This window comes from Vombatus ursinus, unplaced genomic scaffold (genome assembly GCF_900497805.2).
Source record: "Vombatus ursinus unplaced genomic scaffold, bare-nosed wombat genome assembly UNPS02014807.1, whole genome shotgun sequence".
Classification (NCBI taxonomy): domain Eukaryota; kingdom Metazoa; phylum Chordata; class Mammalia; order Diprotodontia; family Vombatidae; genus Vombatus; species Vombatus ursinus.
This window is the reverse complement of record NW_020954585.1, coordinates 10002960-10024304: the sequence shown is the minus strand read 5'-3', so window position 1 is coordinate 10024304 and position 21345 is coordinate 10002960. Positions and strand designations below refer to the sequence as shown.

The 21345-nt window shown below is 37.3% G+C and overlaps 1 protein-coding gene across 1 annotated transcript in view; it reads left to right on the top strand.

The window, feature by feature from the left end:
* Positions 1 to 21345, top strand: part of LOC114052338 (transmembrane channel-like protein 5) — an 82294-nt gene that overhangs the window by 29771 nt on the left and 31178 nt on the right. The window contains exons 11-16 of the mRNA XM_027874890.1: positions 3554 to 3705; positions 5826 to 5904; positions 11429 to 11526; positions 18949 to 19044; positions 20077 to 20152; positions 20358 to 20491. Coding sequence (XP_027730691.1) covers positions 3554 to 3705; positions 5826 to 5904; positions 11429 to 11526; positions 18949 to 19044; positions 20077 to 20152; positions 20358 to 20491 — 635 coding nt within the window. The remainder of the gene's footprint in view (positions 1 to 3553; positions 3706 to 5825; positions 5905 to 11428; positions 11527 to 18948; positions 19045 to 20076; positions 20153 to 20357; positions 20492 to 21345) is intronic.

Here is a 21345-nt window from a genome sequence, read left to right as displayed (position 1 = left end):
AAGAGCCCAGGTCTCAGTGAGAGGCAGAAGATGAAAAGAGTAGGAAAGAAGGAGATTGAAGATGAAAGCAAATTTGCTACCTACAGAGCAAGTGTCCCAAAGAACACAGTGGAAGGGATGTTTAGCTTTAGAGTGGGATATTTTCAAGGTTGGGTTGTGAGGAATAGGAATGGGAGATGGAGAGCAAAATTTGAATAAAGACAAGGTATCACTGGGAAGGGGAGGGTATGACTGAGTGGGATTTCTTTAATCATTGATGAATGAGTTCAGATGGGTTATTAACCCACTCACCATCAATTAATAAGCATTTATTAAAGCACATATGCCAGGCACAGTGCTAGGTGATGATATTACAGATGCAAAAAACTGAAACCGTCTGCCCTTAAGGAGTTTATATTCTACATAGAAAAGCAACAGGTACAATGCAAAACCCTTCTACTCAAGTAATCCCAGGTGTAATTCATTACCAATTCTCAAGACCCAAAAGATGACCACAGGAGCTCCATTCCCCTAGGTACGTGCTTTATACAACCAGCCATCTATCAGCCAGCCATGGCAGAGGTCACTTTAACAATGAATTCATTCAGGCAACACCCTGAAGCTATTTAAAAGATAAGGCTTGAAACAGGATCTATTTGCTCACTCCCTGTTCAGCATAGAAATTGCAGGAAGGTGTTGACTGAAGAGCCAAAAGTGTTCTTTAATGGGGCTGAAAGAAAACATGTTTTGTAATGGTATCCTCTGGAAAGGGTGAGGGTGTCAGGAAAGGAGAGGAGAAACTTGTCAATCCTATTGTTAGCTCTGGCCACTGCTAAGAGTCACTAGTATATTTAAAGAGTGGGGAAGGGAGGGGAACAAGCATTTATATAGTGCCTACTATGTGTCAGGCACTGTACTAAGCACTTTATTATTATAAATATTATCTCATTTGCTTCTCGCAACAACCATGGGAAGTAGGTGCTATCATGATTCCCATTTTATAGATAAGGAAACTGAGGCAGATAGAAATTGTGATTTACCCAGTATTGCATAGAAAGTAAGTGTCTGAGGCTGGATTTGAACTCAGGTCTTCCTAACTCCAGACCCAGGACTCTATCCACTGCACCAATTAGCAGCCTCTATATTTTTGCTGCTGGATAGAATGTTTTCTTGAAAACAAATAGACAGCATGAAAGAACATAGTGCTTTATACCAAGAATGTACTTGTGAATTGAATTGAAAATTAAATCAGGAGATGTGACTTCTAGTCTTGTTTTGCTGCTAAATAGCTATGTTACTTCAAGCAACTTTTTGGCCTCAGTTTCTTTCTCTGTAAAAATAAGGGGTTGAGCTAGATGATCGCCAAAGTCCTTTCTTTTCTATTTGTAATATCCTATGACCCTGAGAATCTTTGATTTTATGGGTATGTGTGTGTAAGTAAGGCAAACCCATTCGCTGCTCCCCTCTGATACTATTCGTGATTTCCCAGCTACTTTAGTGCAGCGTTTCTCAAATGGTGCTGAAAGGAACCCTGAAACACCCTGTTATTTTTTTTAAAATGAATCTTATATTGTTTGTTAATAGGCATTAAAATAATAATTTTAGAGGATTTTTACCACAAAGGTTCTGCCAAAGTTTCGTTTAAACTGAAGAGTTCAACCATTATGGGAAAATTCAAGAACTACTGGTTTGGTGGACAAGGTTCAGGACTGGGAGTCAGGAAGTCGTTGTTCAGCCATTCAGTCCTGTCCAACTCTTCTTGACCCCATGGACGCTAAAGCCGTCCGCAGAGTTTTCTTGGCAAAGATACTGGAATGGTTTGCCATTTCCTTCTCTAGTGGATTAAGGCAAACAGAGGTTAAATGACTTGCCCTACAAAATCTATCAAATGAGATGGAACTTTAAAATTTTTATATTATTTTATTTCTTTTAAAGTACATGTAAACAAAAAATTTTTAACATTTTTTAAAATTTTGAGTTCCAAATTCTCTCCTACCCTTCCTCCTTCCCCTTCCTTGAGAAGGCAAACAATTTAATATAAATTGTACATGTGTAGTCATGCAAAACATTTCCATATTAGCCATGTTGCAAAAGAAAATACAGACCAAAAAAAGGATAATAGAGAAAAATTTTAAAGTATGCTTTGACCTGCATTCATACACCGTCTCTGGAGGTGGATAGCATTTTTTATCATGAGTCCTTCAGAATTATCTTACATCATTGTGTTGTTGAGAATAGCTAAGTCATTCTCAGTTGGTCATCACACATTATTACTGTTACTGTGTACAATGTTCTCCTGGTTCTGCTCATTTGAGGAGACGACTTAAACTCTAAGTTTCCTTCTAGCTCTAGAACTTCATGGTTCCCTGAAGGCAGAAATATGAACAATAGGTGGTGGTTACAGAGAGGTACATTTTGGTTTGATGTCAGGAAGAATTTAATAATTAGTACTCCCTAAAAGTATAACAGGTGGCACAGTGGATAGAGTACTGAGCCTAGAACTAGAGAGACTCCTTTTCATGAGTTCAAATCTAGCCTCAAATATAGTCTAGCTGTGTGATCCTGAGCAAGCCATCTAACCCTGTTTGCCTCAGTTTCCTCACCTGTAAAATTAGCTGGAGAAGGAAATGGCAAACCACTGCAGTATCTCTGCCAAGAAAACTCCAAGTTCATCTGCTGTATCCATCATCTTGACTGTTGTCCTGCCACTGGATTGGATAACTCAGGAAAATAGAGTGAGGCTGCAGACTTTGTGCAACTCTGCCTCACTTAAATCCAATTCATGTGCTAGTCAAGTCAAGATATCACTCATGATGTCATTGGTCCTCTTTGAAATGAAGGACAAACAACAACAACCAGGCCTATAGGTATGACTCATTAATCACTGCTACAGGTATTATTATAGGTGTGTGTCTAAGGTATGTCTGGGCACCCCTTAGATGGGCTACCCCAGCAGCCCTTTCACAGTGATGATCTAGAGCCCTCTAGGGCCTGGGGCATCTTTTCCAGGCTCCAGTTTCCTCATCCTGATTCCTGCTTTCTTCTCCACATACTTCCCCTAAAGCTCTGATGTGGGAAGAAGGAGGTGAGTCTAATGGCTTGCCTCCATTTCCTCTTCTTTAAAACTGAGGATATTTATAGTTCTTACCTCATAAGGTTGTGAAGATCAAATAAGATAAATTAAGCATGGGGAAGCTAGGTGGCATGATGGATAGAGCTCTGGCCTTGGAGTCAGGAGAATCTGAGTTCAAATCTGGCTTCAGATACTTGACGCTTGTTAGCTGTGTGACCTGGGCAAGTCACTTAACCCCAATTGCCTCACCAAAAGCAAAAAAAAAAAAAAAAAGATAAGTGCATTGTGAACTTTAAACAGTTGTATAAATGCTAGCATTTCCTAGGATTTAGCTTCTAGGGGGCTTTCTTACCCTAGATCAATGACTAGAGTGGTAAGGAAGGTGTAGTATAGATTGACTAGGCTGCTTTTTCTTGTTGCTCTGCCATGATAAAACTCAACTGACTGAACCTCTGAATAATGATCCATTTCTTGATTTTCTTCCTTCTTCTCTGGCCACAGTTTCTGAGAGAACACAAAAACCAGGCGGCCACTTTATTGCTACCTTTCCTGGTGTGTTGCTTCAATCTCTTTGTACCACTATTTTACTCCTCCTTTGGATTGGTGGAGAAGTTTGAAATTCCTCGACATCAGGTCTTAGTTATCATTATCAGGTATGTCACAACTTCCTATCTTTCTGCTTAAAGATGCTGCTTACATTGAGCTGCGGTGGAGGGAAGGACTAGGTGGTGATCTCAGGCCTGTCATCCACTATGATCTTGCTTTTCTTGAAGGATGGAGAAGGGAGCCTTGGTAAACAATGATGAACCCAGCTCCCACCCCATTTTTCTAGAATAAGTCTCTAGATTCCTTAGGCTATAGAGATATTTGCCCTCCCCTTCAGTACAAAAGACAACACCTCTTAAGTTAACTACCTAACCACCTGACTCAAATCTCTAAATGAGGCAGCTAGATATGAAGTGGATGAAGTGCTGGGCCTGGAATCAAGGAGACCTGAGTTCAAATACAAACTCAGATATTTAGCTGTGCTGGATAAGTAGTCACTTAACCTCTGTCTGCCTCAGCTTCCTCAACTGTAAAATAGTGATCATAATATCACCTACCTGCCAGAGTTTCGAGGGTCAAATGACAATATTTGTAAAGCATTTAGTGTTTGGCACATAATAAGTGCCTAATAAGTACTTGTTTCCTTTTCTTCCTAATAGAAAATGAAGAGTTTGCTGGGGAATGAAAGAATGGGGGAATGGAGAGACCCTGATGAACTATTACTATTATAATTTAGCTATAGGTATGCTGGAATTGATTTGCCTTGAAACATATTGATAGAGCAGGCCTCATCTAGATCACAGCCTTTTAGGAACCGATGATTAGAGGCAGCTATTTAGTACAGCGGATAAAATGCCCAGCCTGGAGTCAGGAAGATTCATCTTGAGTTCAAATGTGGCCTCAGGCATTTACTAGCTGTGTGACCCTGGGCAAGTCCCTTAACCCCATTTGCCTCAGTTTCCTCATCTGTAAAATGAGCTGGAGAAGGAAATGGCAAACTACTCCAGTATCTTTGCCAAGAAAACCCCAAATGTGGCCGTGGAGAGTCAGTCATGACTTAAAAATGACTGAACAACCAAGGTGGGAATTGAGAAGTCCTAGGATTGTTCTTCTTTCTTCCTACCCATTGAAGTTTCACAATTGTTCCGTCTTTTTTTTTTTACTGGACCTGTGATTTTTATGATATAAGGAATTTTTAATAAAGAAATTCCTACTATCAATAAGGACCAACAACTGCTCAGCAACTTATACAGTCTTAGAATTTTGCCCAAGATGCTGAGAGGTTGAATTGCTTGCTGCCTTTCATTCACTGATAGTGGTTTTCAGATTGTGTGGTCTTTCTTTCTCACCCATAAGACCCAGATTACTTGTCCCTTTGATCTCTCCAAGGGCAGAGGAACTAGGAACTGGCCAGTCTGTCAGTACTGACTTCCTAACATCTCTACTTTAGGTCATTGGTACAATACAATGGCCATTGTCCTCTTAGAACTGTGGGAGAATGGAGCATTCAGACCCTGAGTACTTACATGAAATCATGGATATGACCCAAGGGTTTAGTTCCTTCACTTTACTTTAATATTTTACTTCAATGGCTTCCTCAGGTCAAAAATAATTCGAAAGGTGCCTTTTTTTCCAAAGTTCTGAGAACTCTCCTTTTTTTTTTAAGATTTGACAAATTTTTATTGGTAAGTTTTATTTTAACACAGCAGACAAATATCAACACACAAACAAACCCAAAACAAAATGTTTCTAAAAAATAGTTAAGCCAGAGAACACAAAAGAGTTATTGTGATTGATTGTACATGTCACCCTACACATTTATAATTTATCTATTTTTTCTTTTTTTGGCTCGGCAATGGGGTTAAGTGACTTGCTCGGGGTCACACAGCTAGTAAATGTCAGGTGTCTGAGGTCAGATTTGAATTCAGGTCCTCCTGACTCCAAGGCTGGTGCTCTATCCACTGTGCCACTTAGCTGCCCTCAATTTATCTATTTGTTGAAAGAGCCCTATGTGTTTAAGGCTGATAGTCAAACAACATTGTTTAAGCATGTACTATGTGCGAAGAGGTAAGTGAACTTTATGATTAGAGGGAATACCTCTAATTAGAGGGAACAGTGAGATCAATAAACTGTTAGAGTATTGGACCCACCTCTGACAGGTGTAGAAAGTGGTGAAAGAGCATGTTTCTATAGGGGTAAAATGATTGCTTTCTTTTTTATCATTTAGGAATATCTTTCTGAAAATATCCATCATTGGGATTCTTTGTTATTATTGGCTCAACTCTATAGCAGTGTCACATGAAGAGGTGAGATTTCAGACTCTCTTGACTGATTTTGTGTCTTGTTCTTAAGCCTTTGATGACTAGGCAGAGAATGAGCCTCTCAGCAGTTACATAAATCAACAAGCATTTATTAAGCACCTACTAGGTGGCAGGCACTGTGCTAAGAGAGGAGAATACTAAAAAAGGCAAAAAGAGTCCCTGCTCTCAAGGAGCTCACAGTCTAATGGGGGAGATAACATGTAAAGAACTATGTAGAAACTAGTTATACGCAGAATAAATTAGAGATCACCTGAAAGGGAATGAAGGCATAGAGAAAGATTTCTTGTAGGATGTGGGACTTTAGTTGAGAAGGAAGCCTGGAAAGTCAGGAAGGGAAGAGGAGTAGAGAGAGAGTGTGTGCAGTTATATTTCTTAGTCTTCCTTCTGACAATGAATTTGTAGAAGCAAATGTAACATTATCAGGGAAGGGAACAAAAAATTCAGAATGTGGCAGGAGGTCAGCACAGTTCTAGAAAGAAAATGAGTTGCCTTAACCAATAGCCCTGATAAGATGGTCATCCCATTGCAGAGAACTCTGTTTCTCATCTTTCATCTAATCTTCCTCATTCCAAGTCAACTCAAGGAAATATTCTTGTTTAGACTTTTCTCATTGGATTGCCACAAATTTTCAATAATCTACTCTAACTTAAGCTAAAAACAGCATAAATAATTTACTCATAATCTCCTAAATTAATTTTAACCACTTAACTATTTGATCAATATTCTTTCCACACCTTACCCCAGAGCTACTTACAATTGATTGGAGTTTCATCTTTCATTTCCCTTCTTCTGGAGGAGGTATTATTGAACCAGGTATTTTGGCCCATCTCGGGGAAGAAAGTGAGCTCAGGGACTTGTATAATTTTACAAAGTAGATAATCTACCCCAAGCCATTTTGGAGCACCCTGTACTGAACTGTGTCATTGAAACTAGTTTCTCAAGTGTTTTCTCCCTCTATCTTCCTCCTCATCTCAAAATATGAGATGACTATAAATGAATGACAGAATGTTTGTTTTTAAACGAACACATTAGGACTTATATATCCAAATGAGAGCTGTTCCCTTCAAAGTAGACACATATATGATATCTATACTTTATATATTTACAGATAGGTAGATAGATAGAAATAGACAGACAGACAGATAGATAGATAGATAGATAGATAGATAGATAGATAGATAGATAGATAGATAGGCTATATGCTTACATCAGCAAAACTGCCATACTCAAAAAAGTCCTTAGAACTTCTTGGTTGGAACTGCTTCTAGGACTCTTTTACGAGTCTTAGTAGGAGATCTATTTCATTAACATAGACTAATGCCCAAGGATTGCGGCAGAGTGGGATCAGAGGAAAAAGGTTTGGAAGGGGGTAGAATGACAGTTATCTGAGAAGACAGTCCTGAGTCAAGCTGAATCTGAAAGTACTTAGGCCAACAAGGGGGTTGGATACAGGAAGGCACTGAAATCACAGGGAAGTGAGAGAGTTGGCTTTACGTACAAACCAAAATTTGCCTTGGGGCAAACTCTGACTAAATGCAAATTATGTAGGTCAGAAGAATGTTAGTCTTATAGGGCTAGACTGCTGTATTTGTTGCTGTAGTAAACTATACATGAATTTTTGCCTCTGTTCTAGAGCATCTACCAGATTTAGCTTCTGATAGCTTTTGGTTGTTAAAAAAAAAATAGCTGGGTGGCAGAGTCAAGACGGTGGAGTAAAAACTTACTTGAGCTTTCCCCAAACCCCTCCAAATATCTGTAAAAAAATGACTCCAAACAAATTCTAGAGCAACAGAACCCACAAAAAAACAGATTGAAACAAATTTCTAGCCCAAGACAACCTGGTTGGTTGATCAGAAAGGTCTGTTGCACCAGGCTGGGAGAGGAGCACAGTTCAGCCCTGTCTTTGTGCAGGCAAAGACAGGGTGCCAGTGAACCTGGAGCAGGCCTCAAGGGACTGAATCATGGGCAACGGTGGTGGTTTCCAGACTTCTCAACCCACAAACACCAAAGACAACTTAGAAGGTCAGTAGGAAAAATCTGTCAGACCTGGGTGAGAGAGGACCACAGTCCAGTCTTGGCCCTACTGCAACCCCAGGCCAGTGGCCAGAGTGGCAGAGGTTGCTTCCAGAGCTCTTAACCCACAGACAGTGGGGGAATCGAGTGGCTAACCAGAGAGGGATTGCAGGGATCTCTTTGCTGGTGCTGAGGCAGGATTCTCTTTCTTTGCCCATGCTTGGATCTGGGTCCCAGTCCTGGGTGGCGGTCCTGGGGCAAGAAGGAGCAATGAACTTGTGGCAGTGGTGGAGAAGGAATCCTCCTCACAGTTTCAAGGCAGAAAAAAGTGCTTGTGGTCACTCATAGACCAGAGGACAGGCCAGGAAAGGAGTAAACACCTCTCCTTGGATCATACCACCTTGAAAAAAATGAAAATTTACAGGTCCCTAGAAGTATCTTTCAAAAGAGCTACACAAAACCCTTGAAGCTTGGGACAGTACACCCTCCACACTGGAAGAAGAGCACTACCTTAACAAAGAGTTAAAAAGTCAAGTAGGGTTGGGGGCAGCTGGGTGGAGCAGTGGATAGAGCACCAGCCCTGGAGTCAGGAGGACCTGAGTTCAAATCCAGCTTCAGACACTTGACACTTACTAGCTGTGTGACCCTGGGCAAGTCACTTAACCCCATTACCTAGCCCCTCCCCCCCAAAAAAAGTCAAGTAATTGACTGAGAATATGAGCTAACAGCAGAAAAAACTCAGACTATAGAATTTTATTTTGGTGACAAAGAAGATCAAAGCATGCAACCAGAAGACAACAAAGTCAAAGCTCCTATATCCAAAGCCTCCAAGAAAAATATGAATTGGTCTCAGGCCATGGAAGAGCTCAAAAAGGATTTTGAAAAGCATGTAAGAGAAGCAGAGGAAAAACTGGGAAGACAAATGAGAGTGATGCAAGAAAATAATGAAAAACAAGTCAACAAATTGCTAAAGGAGACCCAACAAAATATTGAACACAATAACACCTTAAAAAATAGACTAATCCAAATGGCAAAAGAGGTCCAAAAAGTCAATGAGGAGAAAAATCCCTTAAAAAGCAGAATTGGTCAAATGGAAAAGGAGGTCCAAAAGTTCACTGAAGAAAATAATTCCTTAAAAATTAGAATGGAGCAAATGGAAGCTAATGACTCTATGAGAAACCAAGAAATTATAAAACAAAACCAAAAGAATGAAAAAATAGAAGACAATGTGAAGTATTTCAATGGAAAAATGACTGACCTGGAAAATAGATGCAGGAGACATAATTTAAAAATGTTTGGACTACCTGAAAGCCATGATCAAAAAAAGAATGTAGGCATCATCTTTCAAGAAATTATCAAGGAAAATCACCCTAATATTCTTGAACCAGAGGGTAAAATAGCAATGGAAAGACTTCACTGACCACCTCCTGACAGAGATCCCAAAATGAAAACTTCCAGGAATATTATAGCCAAATTCCAGAGCTCCCAGGTCAAGGAGAAAGTATTGCAAGCAGCCAGAAAGAAACAATTCAAGTATTGTGAAAACACAATTAGGATAACACAAGATTTAGTAGCTTCTACATTAAGAGATCAGAGAGATCAGAGGACTTGGAATATGATATTCCAGAGGTCAAAGGAGCTAAGATTAAAACCAAGAATCACCTACCTAGCAAAACTGAATATAATCCTTCAGGGGAAAAAATGATATTCAATGAAATAGAGGACTTTCAAGCATTCTTGATGAAAAGAACAGAGTTGAATAGAGAATCTGACTTTGAAATACAAGACTCAAGATAAGCATGAAAAGGTAAACAGGAAAGAGAAATTATAACGGACTTATTAAAGTTGAACTGTTTACATTCCTACATGGAAAGATGATATTTGTAACTCATGAGGCCTTTCTCACTATTAGGGTAGTTGGAGGGAATATATATAGACAGAGGGCACAGGGTGAGTTGAATAAGAAGGGATGATATCGAAAAAATAAAATTAAGGGGTGAAAAAGGATTGTACTGGGAGAAGGAGAAAGGGAGAGGTAGAATGGGGTAAATTATCTCACATAAAAGAGACAAGAAAAAGCTTTTACAGTGGAAGGAAGAGGGGGTAGGTGAAAAAGAATGAGAGAATCTTACTCATTAGATTTGGCTCAAGGAGGGAATAACAAACACACTTAATTGGGTATGGAAATCTATCTTGCCTACAGGAAAATAAGGGGGAAGGGGATAAGAGAGGGGTAGAAGACAGAAGAGGGGAAGATTGGGAAGGGAGTAGTCAGAAGAAAACATTTTGACAGGGTCAAAGGACGGAATAGAATAAAGGTGGGGGGGACAGGATAGGATGGAGGAAAATATAGTTAGTCTTTCATAACATGACTGTTATGGAAGTGCATGTATAACCTATATCGAATTGCTTGCCTTCTCAGTAAGAGTAGGTCTGGAGGGAGGAAGAGAGAGAATTTGGAACTCAAAATTTTAAAAATGAATGTTAAAAATTGTTTTTACATGCAACTGGGAAATAAGATATACAGGCAATGGAGTATAGAAATCTATTCTGCCTTATAGGAAAATAGAAAGCAAAGGGGATAAGAGAAGGAGGTAGGTGATAGAAGGAAGGGCAGATTGGGGGAAGTGATATTCTGAATACAGGCCTCCTTGAGGTAGAGGGAGGGGAGAGATGGGGAGAAAATTTGGAACTCAAAATCTTATGGAAGTGAATGTTGAAAACTAAAAATAAATTAATTAATAAGAAAATAGTTAATACAACCTCAAAAGACACAGATTTGCCAAAATTGAAGATTCTTCAAAAAAACATGCCACAGATTCTCAGGACAGGTCCTAAGATGGTCCCTTGTTCCTGGTGTATTTTGAACAATGGAATAAGTACATGGTATGACAAGGTGACTGTTGCAAAAGAGACTACTTTTCTGGGTGTATAGGTTGTATTTGTTGTCATATTGTCCTGAAAGAAGAGAAGCCTTCATTTCCTGGAAGGCATTAAGGATAGATATAGAAGGCAGGTAGGGAAGGTATTGATGGAAGCACCCTGGAAAGACCTTCCTGAAATTCTCACCTTCTCTGAGTTGACGTAACAAAGTCCTCATGTCAAAAATGTATGTCATATCTGGGAGCTTTTATCTGTATTCCTTAGTTTCATTTAGTTACAGAAAGCAAGGCCCAAATGGGATTGATAGTACATAAAATAGGTAAGGTATGTATGTTAGGGGCAGAGGAGAACAGCAATAATTTTGGAGCATGAGGTGCTGCTGAGGAGGGCAGGCCTGGGTTGGGGAAGGATGGTACATGGAATATTGGAAAGAAGAAAGACCAGAAAAGAGTGGAAGACACTCTTTTCCACTGAAGACAAACTTTGCTTTCTCCTCAATTTTCCTGAAGATTGGGGTACTATGAGGCTGTGAATTAGTGATTTCCATTTATGTCAGAAAAGGGAAATTTGGAAGAACATTACTGAACACATTGACTCTTTGTTTGCTTTTTAGTGCTGGGAAACACTTATTGGCCAGGATATCTACCGACTCCTCATGATGAATTTTTTGTTTACTTTATTTGACTCCATTTTTGGGGAGTTTTTGAGAAGGTAAATCTGTTTGTCTTGTTGGAAATGGGGGGTGGAAATAGAAACCTTTTGTACAGAAATGAATCAGGAAGAAAATGCTTCCTTACACTCCTAAAAGCACACACTGTTTGAAATCTTTACATTTCCCTTCTGTTTTTTCTCCTTCCCTTGTTAGTTAAATACATTTACTTATTTGTTCCTACTTAATCTATTTCATCACCCTGCTGCTATAAATGCATCACCACAGGAAGTTTGTTACAATCGTTGGTATGCTTGGACCAGCTCTAACTGACTTTCAGATTCAATTGTTATATTTTCAATGTGAAGATTTACACCTCAGAAATCAGCAATTGCTACAAATCAGGGCTTGATTTATTGTTTTGTTGATCATCTAGACTTAAGAAAGTATTGAAAATGTAGATCACATTTAAAACTGTATGCGCATTTTTCCCCCCAAGAGAGCCTAGTTGTTAGATATTCTGGTTTCTATCAATCATGGAGTTGACAGGATCATAGATCTAAGGCTGGCAGTGACCTCAGAAGCCTTCTAGTCTAACCCTTTTATTTTATTGATGGGGAAACTGATTTACCCCAGAAGGAAAATTGACTTACCCAACGTCACACAATTTGTAAGCATCATGGATGGGATTTGAAACCAGAATCAATGCTCTGCTTCCATTTATCAAATAGGTTTATAGTTTGGAGATTAAGAACTGTCTCCCTTCCTAGACATCCTGTATAGCTAGAGAAGATATAAAGCTTACAGTAAAGGACTGGCCTAGACCAATGGAATCAAACTCAAAGAGAAATGGGGGCCATTAACATAAGGATCCCTGCAGGCCACATATTAACTTAGAAAACCACCTATAAACCTTATCTACATTGCATTTTTATTTATTTTGTTAAATATTTCTCATTTACATTTTAATCTGGTTCCACCCAACTCAGCAGTGTTGCCCCAAGTGTTTGCTACCTCTGGCCAAGACAACCTCAGGAGGTCAGATTTGGAATTATTTTATATCTGAAAGAGATCATAAAAGGTCATTTGTCCATCTGCTTATGATAAAGAAGAATAATATCTCAGTCTAGAATGTGAAACTGTGAGGAAAAAAGCAGCCCTGGTCTTGCAGTCAGGAGATCAGATTTTAGTTCTAGGCTTGATGGGAAATAATAGTGCCAACTTGCTTGCTTTATAGGTTTGGCATGAGGCTCAAATAAGATTATAGATAAGGAAAGGTCTTTGAAATGATTCTTCAAATGTAAAGTGGTGATCTCAACTTTGTAATAGGGCTAAAATTAACACATCCATTTTCAAAGGATATTAATTTGGGTTCTTTTGATAGAATAAGATAGGAAGGTATAACTCTTTTTTTTCCTATTTTTTTTATTAATTAATTTGTTTTTCATTTTCAGCATTCACTTCCATAAGATTTTGAGTTTTAAAATTTCTCCCTCTCTCTCCCCTCCCCCTCCCCAAGACTATTTGCAATCTGATATAGGCTTTACATATATGTTCATATTAAACATACTTTCACATTAGTCATGTTGTAAAAAAGAATTAGAACCAATGGGAGGAACTACAAGAAAGAAGAAACAAACAAAAAAAACAACAACAAAAGAGAGAGCAAATAGTATGTATGCTTCGATCTGCATTCAGATCCATAGTTCTTTCAATGGATATGGATAGCATATTCCATCATGCATCTTTTGGAGTTGTCTTAGATCTTTGCATTACTGAGAACATCTAAGTCTATCAAAGTTAGTCATTACACAATGTTGCTGTTACTGTATACAATGTTCTCCTGATTCTGCTCACTTCACTAAGCATCAGTTGATATAAGTCTTTCTAGGCTTTTCTGAAGTCCACATGCTCATCATTTCTTACAGCACAATAGTATTCCATCACATTCATATACCACAACTTGCTCAGTCATTCCCCAACTGATGGGCATCCCCTCAATTTCCAATTCTTTGCCACCACAAAAATAGCTGCTACAAATATTTTTGTACCCTATTTAACACTGAAATGACTTAAAGTGGGTTCTTTTCCTATTCATATGATCTCTTTGGGATACAGACCTAGAAGTGGTATTGCTGGGTCAAAGGGTATGCACAGTTTTATAGCCCTTTGGGCATAGTTACAATTTGCTCTCTAGAATGTTTGGATCAGTTTACAACTCCATCAGCAATGCATTAGTGTTCCAGTTTTCCCATATCTTCTCCAACATTTATCATTTTCCTATTTTGTCATGTTAGCCAATCTGATAGGTGTGATGTGGTACCTCAGAATTGTTTTGATTTGCATTTCTCTAATCAATAGTGATTTACAGCATTTTTTCATATGATTATAGATAGCTTTAATTTCTTCATCTGAAAACTGCCTGTCCATATCCTTTCACCATTTATCAATTGGGGAATGACTCATATTCTTATAAATTTGACTCACTTTTCTATATATTTTAGAAATGAGGCCTTTATCAGAGACACTGATTGTAAAAATTCTTTCCCAGCTTTCTGCTTCCCTTCTAATCTTGGTTGCATTGGCTTTGTTTATGCAAAAACTTTTCAATTTGATGTAATCAAAATCATCCATTTTGCATTTCATAATGTTCTCTATCTCTTGTTTGGTCACAAATTCTTCTGTTCTCCATAGGTGTGACAGGCAAACTATTCCTTGCTCTCCCAGTTTGCTTACAGTATCAGACTTTATATCTAAATCATGTACCCATTTTAACTTTATTTTGGCATATAGTTTGAGATGTTGGTGTATGCTTAGTTTCTTCCATACTATTTTCCAGTTTTCCCAGCAGTTTTTCTCAAATAATGAGTTCTTATCCCAGAAGTTGGAGTCTTTGGGTTTGTCAAACAGTAGGTTACTATAATCATTGACTACCGTGTCTTGTGTACCTAACCTATTCTATTGATCCACCATTCTTTTTCTTAGCCAGTACCAAGTAGTTTTGATGATTTTTGCTTTATAATACAATTTAAAATCTGTTATAGCTAGGTCACCTTCCCTTGCATTTCTTTTCATTAATTGCCTTGATATTCTGGACCTTTTGTTCTTCCAGGTGAATTTTGCTATTATTTTTCCTACCTCTATAAAATAATTTTTGGTAGTTTGATTGGTATGGCACTAAATAAGTAAATTAATTTAGGTAGAATTGTCATTTTTATCATATTAACTCAGCCTGCTCATGGGCAACTGATATTTTTCCAGTTATTTAGATCTGACTTTATTTGTGTGAAAAGTGTTTTGTAATTGTGTTCATATAGTTGCTGGGTTTGTTTCGGCAGGTAGACTCCCAAACATTTTATAATGTCTATAGTAACTTTAAACATAATTTCTCTTTCTATCTCTTGCTGCTAGACTTTGTTAGTAATATATAGAAATGCTGATGATTTATGTAGATTTATTTTATATCCTGCAACTTTGCTAAATTTGTTTTTCAAGTAATTTTTAGTTGATTTTCTAGAATTTTCTAAGTATACCATCATATCATCTGCACAGTGATAGCTTTGTTTCTTCTTTGCCTATTCTAATTCCTTCAATTTCTTTTTCTAGTCTTATTGCTAAAGCTAACATTTCTAGCACAATATTGAATAGTAGTGTTGATAATGGACATCCTTGTTTCACTCCTGATCTTACAGGGAATGATTCTCGCTTATCCTCATTGCATATGGTAATGGTTTTAGATAGATGCTATCTATCATTTTAAGGAAGACTCCATTTATTCCTATGCTCACTAATGTTTTTAATAGGAATGGGTGTTATATTTTGTCAAAAGCTTTTTCTGCATCTATTGAGATAATTATATGATTCTGTTACTTTTGTTGTTGATATGATCAATTATACTGATAGTTTTCCTAATATTGAACAAACTCTGCATTCCTGGCATAAATCCTACCTGGTTATAGTGTGTTATCCTTGAGATAAGTTGATATAACTTCTTTGCTAATATTTTATTTAAATTTTTTGCATCCATATTTATTAGGGAAATTTGTTTATAATTTTCTTTCTTTGTTTTGGTTCTTCCCAGTTTAGGTATCAGCACCATATTTGTATCATAAAAAGAAATGGTAGGACTCCTTCTTCACCTATTTTCCCAAATAGTTTATATAGTGTTGAAATTAATTGTTCTTTACATGTTTGATAGAATTTACTTGTAAATCCATCTGACCCTGGAGATTTTTTCTTAGGGAGTTCATTGATGGCTTGTTCAATTTCTTTTTTTGAAATGAGGTTAAGTATTTTATTTCCTCTTCTGTTAATCTGGATACTTTATATTTTTGTAAATATTCATCCATTAAATATAACTCTTTATACACACATATGTAATATGTTATACATGTAAAGAATATATATATGTATATATATACCTATTATATATAGTCCTGGCATTATTTTCTCTGCCCAGTTCTACCCAGACTCACCTCTGTGTTACATATTGATCCATTATGTATATAAAGGTAAGACAAAATGTCTCTGTTGACAATTTTTATTAAATGTTCATTATGTGGAAAGTACACAATGCATAGTACAGAGGTACTATGAAAGAGATTTTTTTAAAAAATAGGCCTTTGCCCTTCTCCAGGACCCTCAGAGCTTCATTAAAAAGGTAGAGATCAAACAAACCCACATAGATCATCGGCATTTCTATATATTATTAACAAAACCCAACAGCAAGAGATAGAAAGAGAAATTACATTTAAAGTTACTGTAGACATTATAAAATATTTGGAAGTCTACCTGCCAAAACAAACTCAGGAATTATATGAACACAGTTACAAAATACTTTTCACACAAATAAAACCAGATCTAAATAATTGGAAAAACATTAGTTGCTTGTGGGTAGTCTGAGCTAATATAATAAAAATGACAATTCTACCTAAATTAATTTACTTATTCAGTTCCATACCAATCAAACTACCAAAAATTATTTTATAGAGCTAGGAAAAATAGTAGCAAAATTCATCTGGAAGAACAAAAGGTCCAGAATATCAAGGGAATTAATGAAAAGAAATGCAAGGGAAGGTGGCCTAGCTATAACAGATTTTAAATTGTATTATAAAGCAGTAATCATCAAAACTACTTGGTACTACTGGCTAAGAAATAGAGTGGTGGATCAGTAGAATAAGTTAGGTACACAAGACATAATAGTCAATGACTATAGTAATCTACTGTTTGATAAACCCAAAGACTCCAGCTTATGGGATAAGAATTCACTATTTAACAAAAACTGCTGGGAAAACTGGAAAATAGTATGGCAGAAACTAGCATAGACCAATATCTTACACCCTATACCAAGATACCTTTTTAATGAAGCTCTGAGGGTCTTGGAGAAGGACAAAGACCTATTTTTTTAAAACAGTCTCTTTCATAGTACCTCTGTACTATGCACTTTATACTTTCCAAGATTAGAACGGAAGCAGAAAGCTGGGAAAGAATTTTTACAATCAGTGTCTCTGATAAAGGCCTCATTTCTAAAATATATAGAAAAGTGAGTCAAATTTATAAGAATATGAGTCATTCCCCAATTGATAAATGGTGAAAGGATATGGACAGGCAGTTTTCAGATGAAGAAATTAAAGCTATCTATAATCATATGAAAAAATGCTGTAAATCACTATTCATTAGAGAAATACAAATCAAAACAACTCTGAGGTACCACATCACACCTATCAGATTGGCTAACGTGACAAAACAGGACAATGATAAATGTTGGAGAAGATGTGGGGAAATTGGAACATTAATGCATCGTTGGTGGAGTTGTGAACTGATCCAACCATTCTAGAGAGCAAATTGTAACTATGGTGCATACCCTTTGACCCAGCAATACCACTTCTAGGTCTGTATCCCAAAGAGATAAAAATGGGGAAAGGACCCACATGGAGAAAAATATTGATAGCAGCTCTTTTTGTGGTGACAAAGAATTGGAAACTGGGAATGGCTGAGCAAGTTGTGGTATACGAATGTAATGGAATACTATTGTGCTGTAAGAAATGATGAGCAGGCAGACTTCAGAAAAATCTGAAAGTTATCTGATGCTGAGTGAAGTGAGTAGAACCAGGAGAACATTGTACACAGTAACAGCCACATTGTGTGATCACTGACTTTGATAGACTTATCTCTTAACAATGCAAGGATCTAAGACAATTCCAAAAGACTAATGATGGAAAATACTATCCACATCCAGAAAAAGAACTATGGAGTCTGAATGCAGATTGAAGCATATTATTTGCTTTCTCTCTCTCTTTTTTTTTTCTTCTTTCTCATGGTTTCTCCCATTGATTCTAATTCTTCTTTAGGACATGACTAATGTGAAAATATTTTTAATATGAATGTATATATTGAGCCTATATCAATTTACTTGCTGTCTTGGGATGGAGGGGGGGAAGAGATGGGGAGAAAATTTAGAACTCAAAATCTTATGGAAGTGATTGTTGAAAACTAAAAATAATAAATAAATTTATTAATTATATAAAAGATAGAGATCTGTCTAGCTTCTTAGGTACAGATTCTTGCCAAATTTTATATCCTGATTTTTTTGAGAGTTGGTGACAAATTTTAAGATGCCCACTGTAGGAAAATTCTATTGAACCTGACGCCACTAACTGAATTTATAGAAAAAGTGTCCTGTTGTTGGGCTGAAAGTTTGGAGGTGGGAGGAAGGATTTATCAAGTAAATAGGGAAAAAGTTTAGCCAACTCAGAAAAACAAACTTTTTTAAAAAACATTTTATTTAGCACTTCGCCTCAACAATTTAGAAGGTCATTTACTTAAAATAATGTCACGCTCTCACTGTGTATAATTATAAGCCTAGCATCAGACCTGCAGAGCTTGGAGGGACATCAGAGGCCAGCTAATCCAATTCCCTCATTTTACAGATGAGGAAACTGAGGCACAGAGAAGGTAATTGACTTTTCCAGGAAAGGAAGGAAGCAAATAAACATTTATTAAGCACCTACGATGTGCCAAGCACTGTGCTAAGTGCTTTACAAATATTCTCTCATTTGGTCCACGCAATAACCCTGGGAGGTAGGTGATATTGTTGTCCTCATTTTATAGTTGAGACAGAAGTTAAATAACTCGCCCAGGATCATACAGCTAATATATGTGTGATGCAGGATTTGAACTCAGGCCTTCCTAACCACTGCACCACCTAGCTGCTGATATCATAGAGCTAATAAATATCTGAGGCAGGATTTGAAACCAGGTCTTCTTGATTTTTAAATCCAATACTGTATCACTCGGTTGCCTCCAACATGAGAAAACAGCAAAATTATATATGTTCCACACACCCCATCATACATGTTTAACTAATTTGCACAGCACTTTCCACCTTTATTCCAAATTAATTGCGATGGTCCTATACAGATAGCTGGGTATCTTTTTTTTTTCTTCTTGGACTCCTATAGATTCTCAACTTTGTCATTTTACAGAATCATTGGGACTAAATTGATTAAAAGCCTTGGTGTGCCTGAGTTTGATATTGCCAGGAATGTTTTGGAGCTAATCTACACACAGACCCTGCTGTGGTAAGTGTGAGGGGGAGGGTAGTGTTAGGAGGAGACATCAATTAGATTGAGAGCAATCTCTCTTCTTTATCAGATCCTGTAGAATTCACATCACCCTACAATATCTTAGAAGAATGTGATGTCAAAATTAGATCATAGCATCTATGCTAAGTAACCTATGTTTCATAACTTCTCAAAATCAAAAGGTCATCTAGTACAAACTGAAGATGGAACTTTGTTTACAACATTTCTGACAGATATTCAACCATTATCTATTTGAATAACTCTTGTAGATAAGTTATTTCCCAAGATAGCCCCAATCTATTTTGGGTCCATTAATTGTTGAGATTTTTTTTTTCCTCATGCCAAATCAGAATCTTCCTTTTAGCAACTTTCTGTTCATTCCTTCTAGAGCTGCCCTTTGAGGCCAGCTCTCCGCCCGCCCCCCCAAAAATATATCAATCAACAAGCATTAATTAAGCACCTATTGTATGCTAGGCACTATGCTAGATACAAATATAGTCCTTCTTCCACATGACAACTTTTCAGATACTTGAAGATGACAGATGCCGTGTTTCCCCTAAATCTTCTCATCTCTAAGCTTACCATACATTTTAATTCTTGACAATCTAGGTGGTGGGTGGCTCCTAGATGAAGTGGAACTGCTACTAGATATCTTGAACCACTTAAGGATTGCTTTTTCTCCCCACCCCCTCTTTTTAATGACTTTTAATATGTTATTTTAGACACTCTCTACTAAATGAGAATTGCCTACTGATTTGGTTTCTGGCCTTGAGAAAGTTAGGAAGACCTTGGTTCAAATTCTAACTCAGATACTAAGTAGCTGCATGACCCTGGGCAAGTCATTTGATATCTCTGATCCTGTTTCCTTATTTGTATAATGGAAATAATAATAGAACATAATAGGTTATTAGGAGGCTCAGATGAAATAATATACATAAAGCATTTTGCAAACCTTAAAGTGCTGTGTAAATGTTAACTACTATTATTGAGTATACTATGGGAAAGTAATGACCCTCTTTCTCTTTGCAGGATTGGCATCTTCTTCGCTCCTCTGCTGCCCTTCATCCACATGATCACACTCTTCATCATGCTTAATGTCAAAAGAGTAAGTGATGTCTTGGAACCCACCAGTGAAACCAAACATGATTTAGTGTTGTGGTTAAAGGAGGGAAAGGTATCTCTCAACACTGCATCTATTTATGCATTAGAGAGAAGAGGGAGGAGGGAAAGGGAGTCAATGGGACACCAAAAGTTGAGGTTTGAAAGACATATAAAGAAATTGATGGGAGACTGGATCACTCTTCCTTCAGATCAGCTTAATGATGAACTGTCTGCCTCCAAGCAAAGTCTGGCGTGCCTCTCAGATGATGACTCTTTTTATCTTCCTACTGTTTTTCCCATCTTTTACTGGGGTGCTATGTGTCCTAGCCATCACTGTCTGGAGGTAAGAGATGACTCTGTGATTATGGATGTTTTAAATGCCATTTGGGGAAGAGTTGGGGAGGGAGTAAGGGGAAAGAATCTAAGCAATGCTATTTCCTTATTAACTGATATTGAAATATTTCAGTAATAGTTGTGGCTTTTTAAAAATCAGGCCTGTGATTTCATTCATTTAGGGAACTCTCAGTGGGGAAGCTTCTAGCTATGGGTGCAGATTGGCACCCAACATTTCAGCTTGAAGTCTTAGAGAATGGTCTGGAACATTAAGAGGTTGAGTGATTTGCCAGGATGTGTTAGAAACAGGACTTGAACCCAGGTTTTCCTGACTCTGAGGCCAGCTCTCCATATACTACATCAAGTTTCTCCTCATAGCATTTTATTATATTTTGTTTTTCTTCCCAATTATATGTTAAAACAATTTTTAAACTTTTTTTTTTAAAGTTTTGAGTTCCAAATTGCATCTCTCCCTCCTTCCCCTCCCTTTTCCACTCCTGGAGATGGTGAATAATCCAATATAGGTTACATACCTCAAAACATTTTTTTTTAAATAATATTTTTCCCAATTACATGTGTAGACAATTTTTAACCTTCAATTTTTTAAAAAATTGAGTTCCAAATTTTTCCCTTCCTCTCTCACCTCCCCCTCATTAAGACATCAAGCACTTTGATCTAGGTACATAACATTTTTTTAAAGGATAGGGAAGGAAAAAGAAACCTACCTCAACTATCAATTAACAAATAAAACTAAAAATGATCCACATTAACTTTTAGTATCTAAGTTTTCACAACTTTTTAGCCCATATGGTACCAGATCCTTCAGCTATTCTCTGTTGCCAAGTCAGGGAATGTTTTATATTC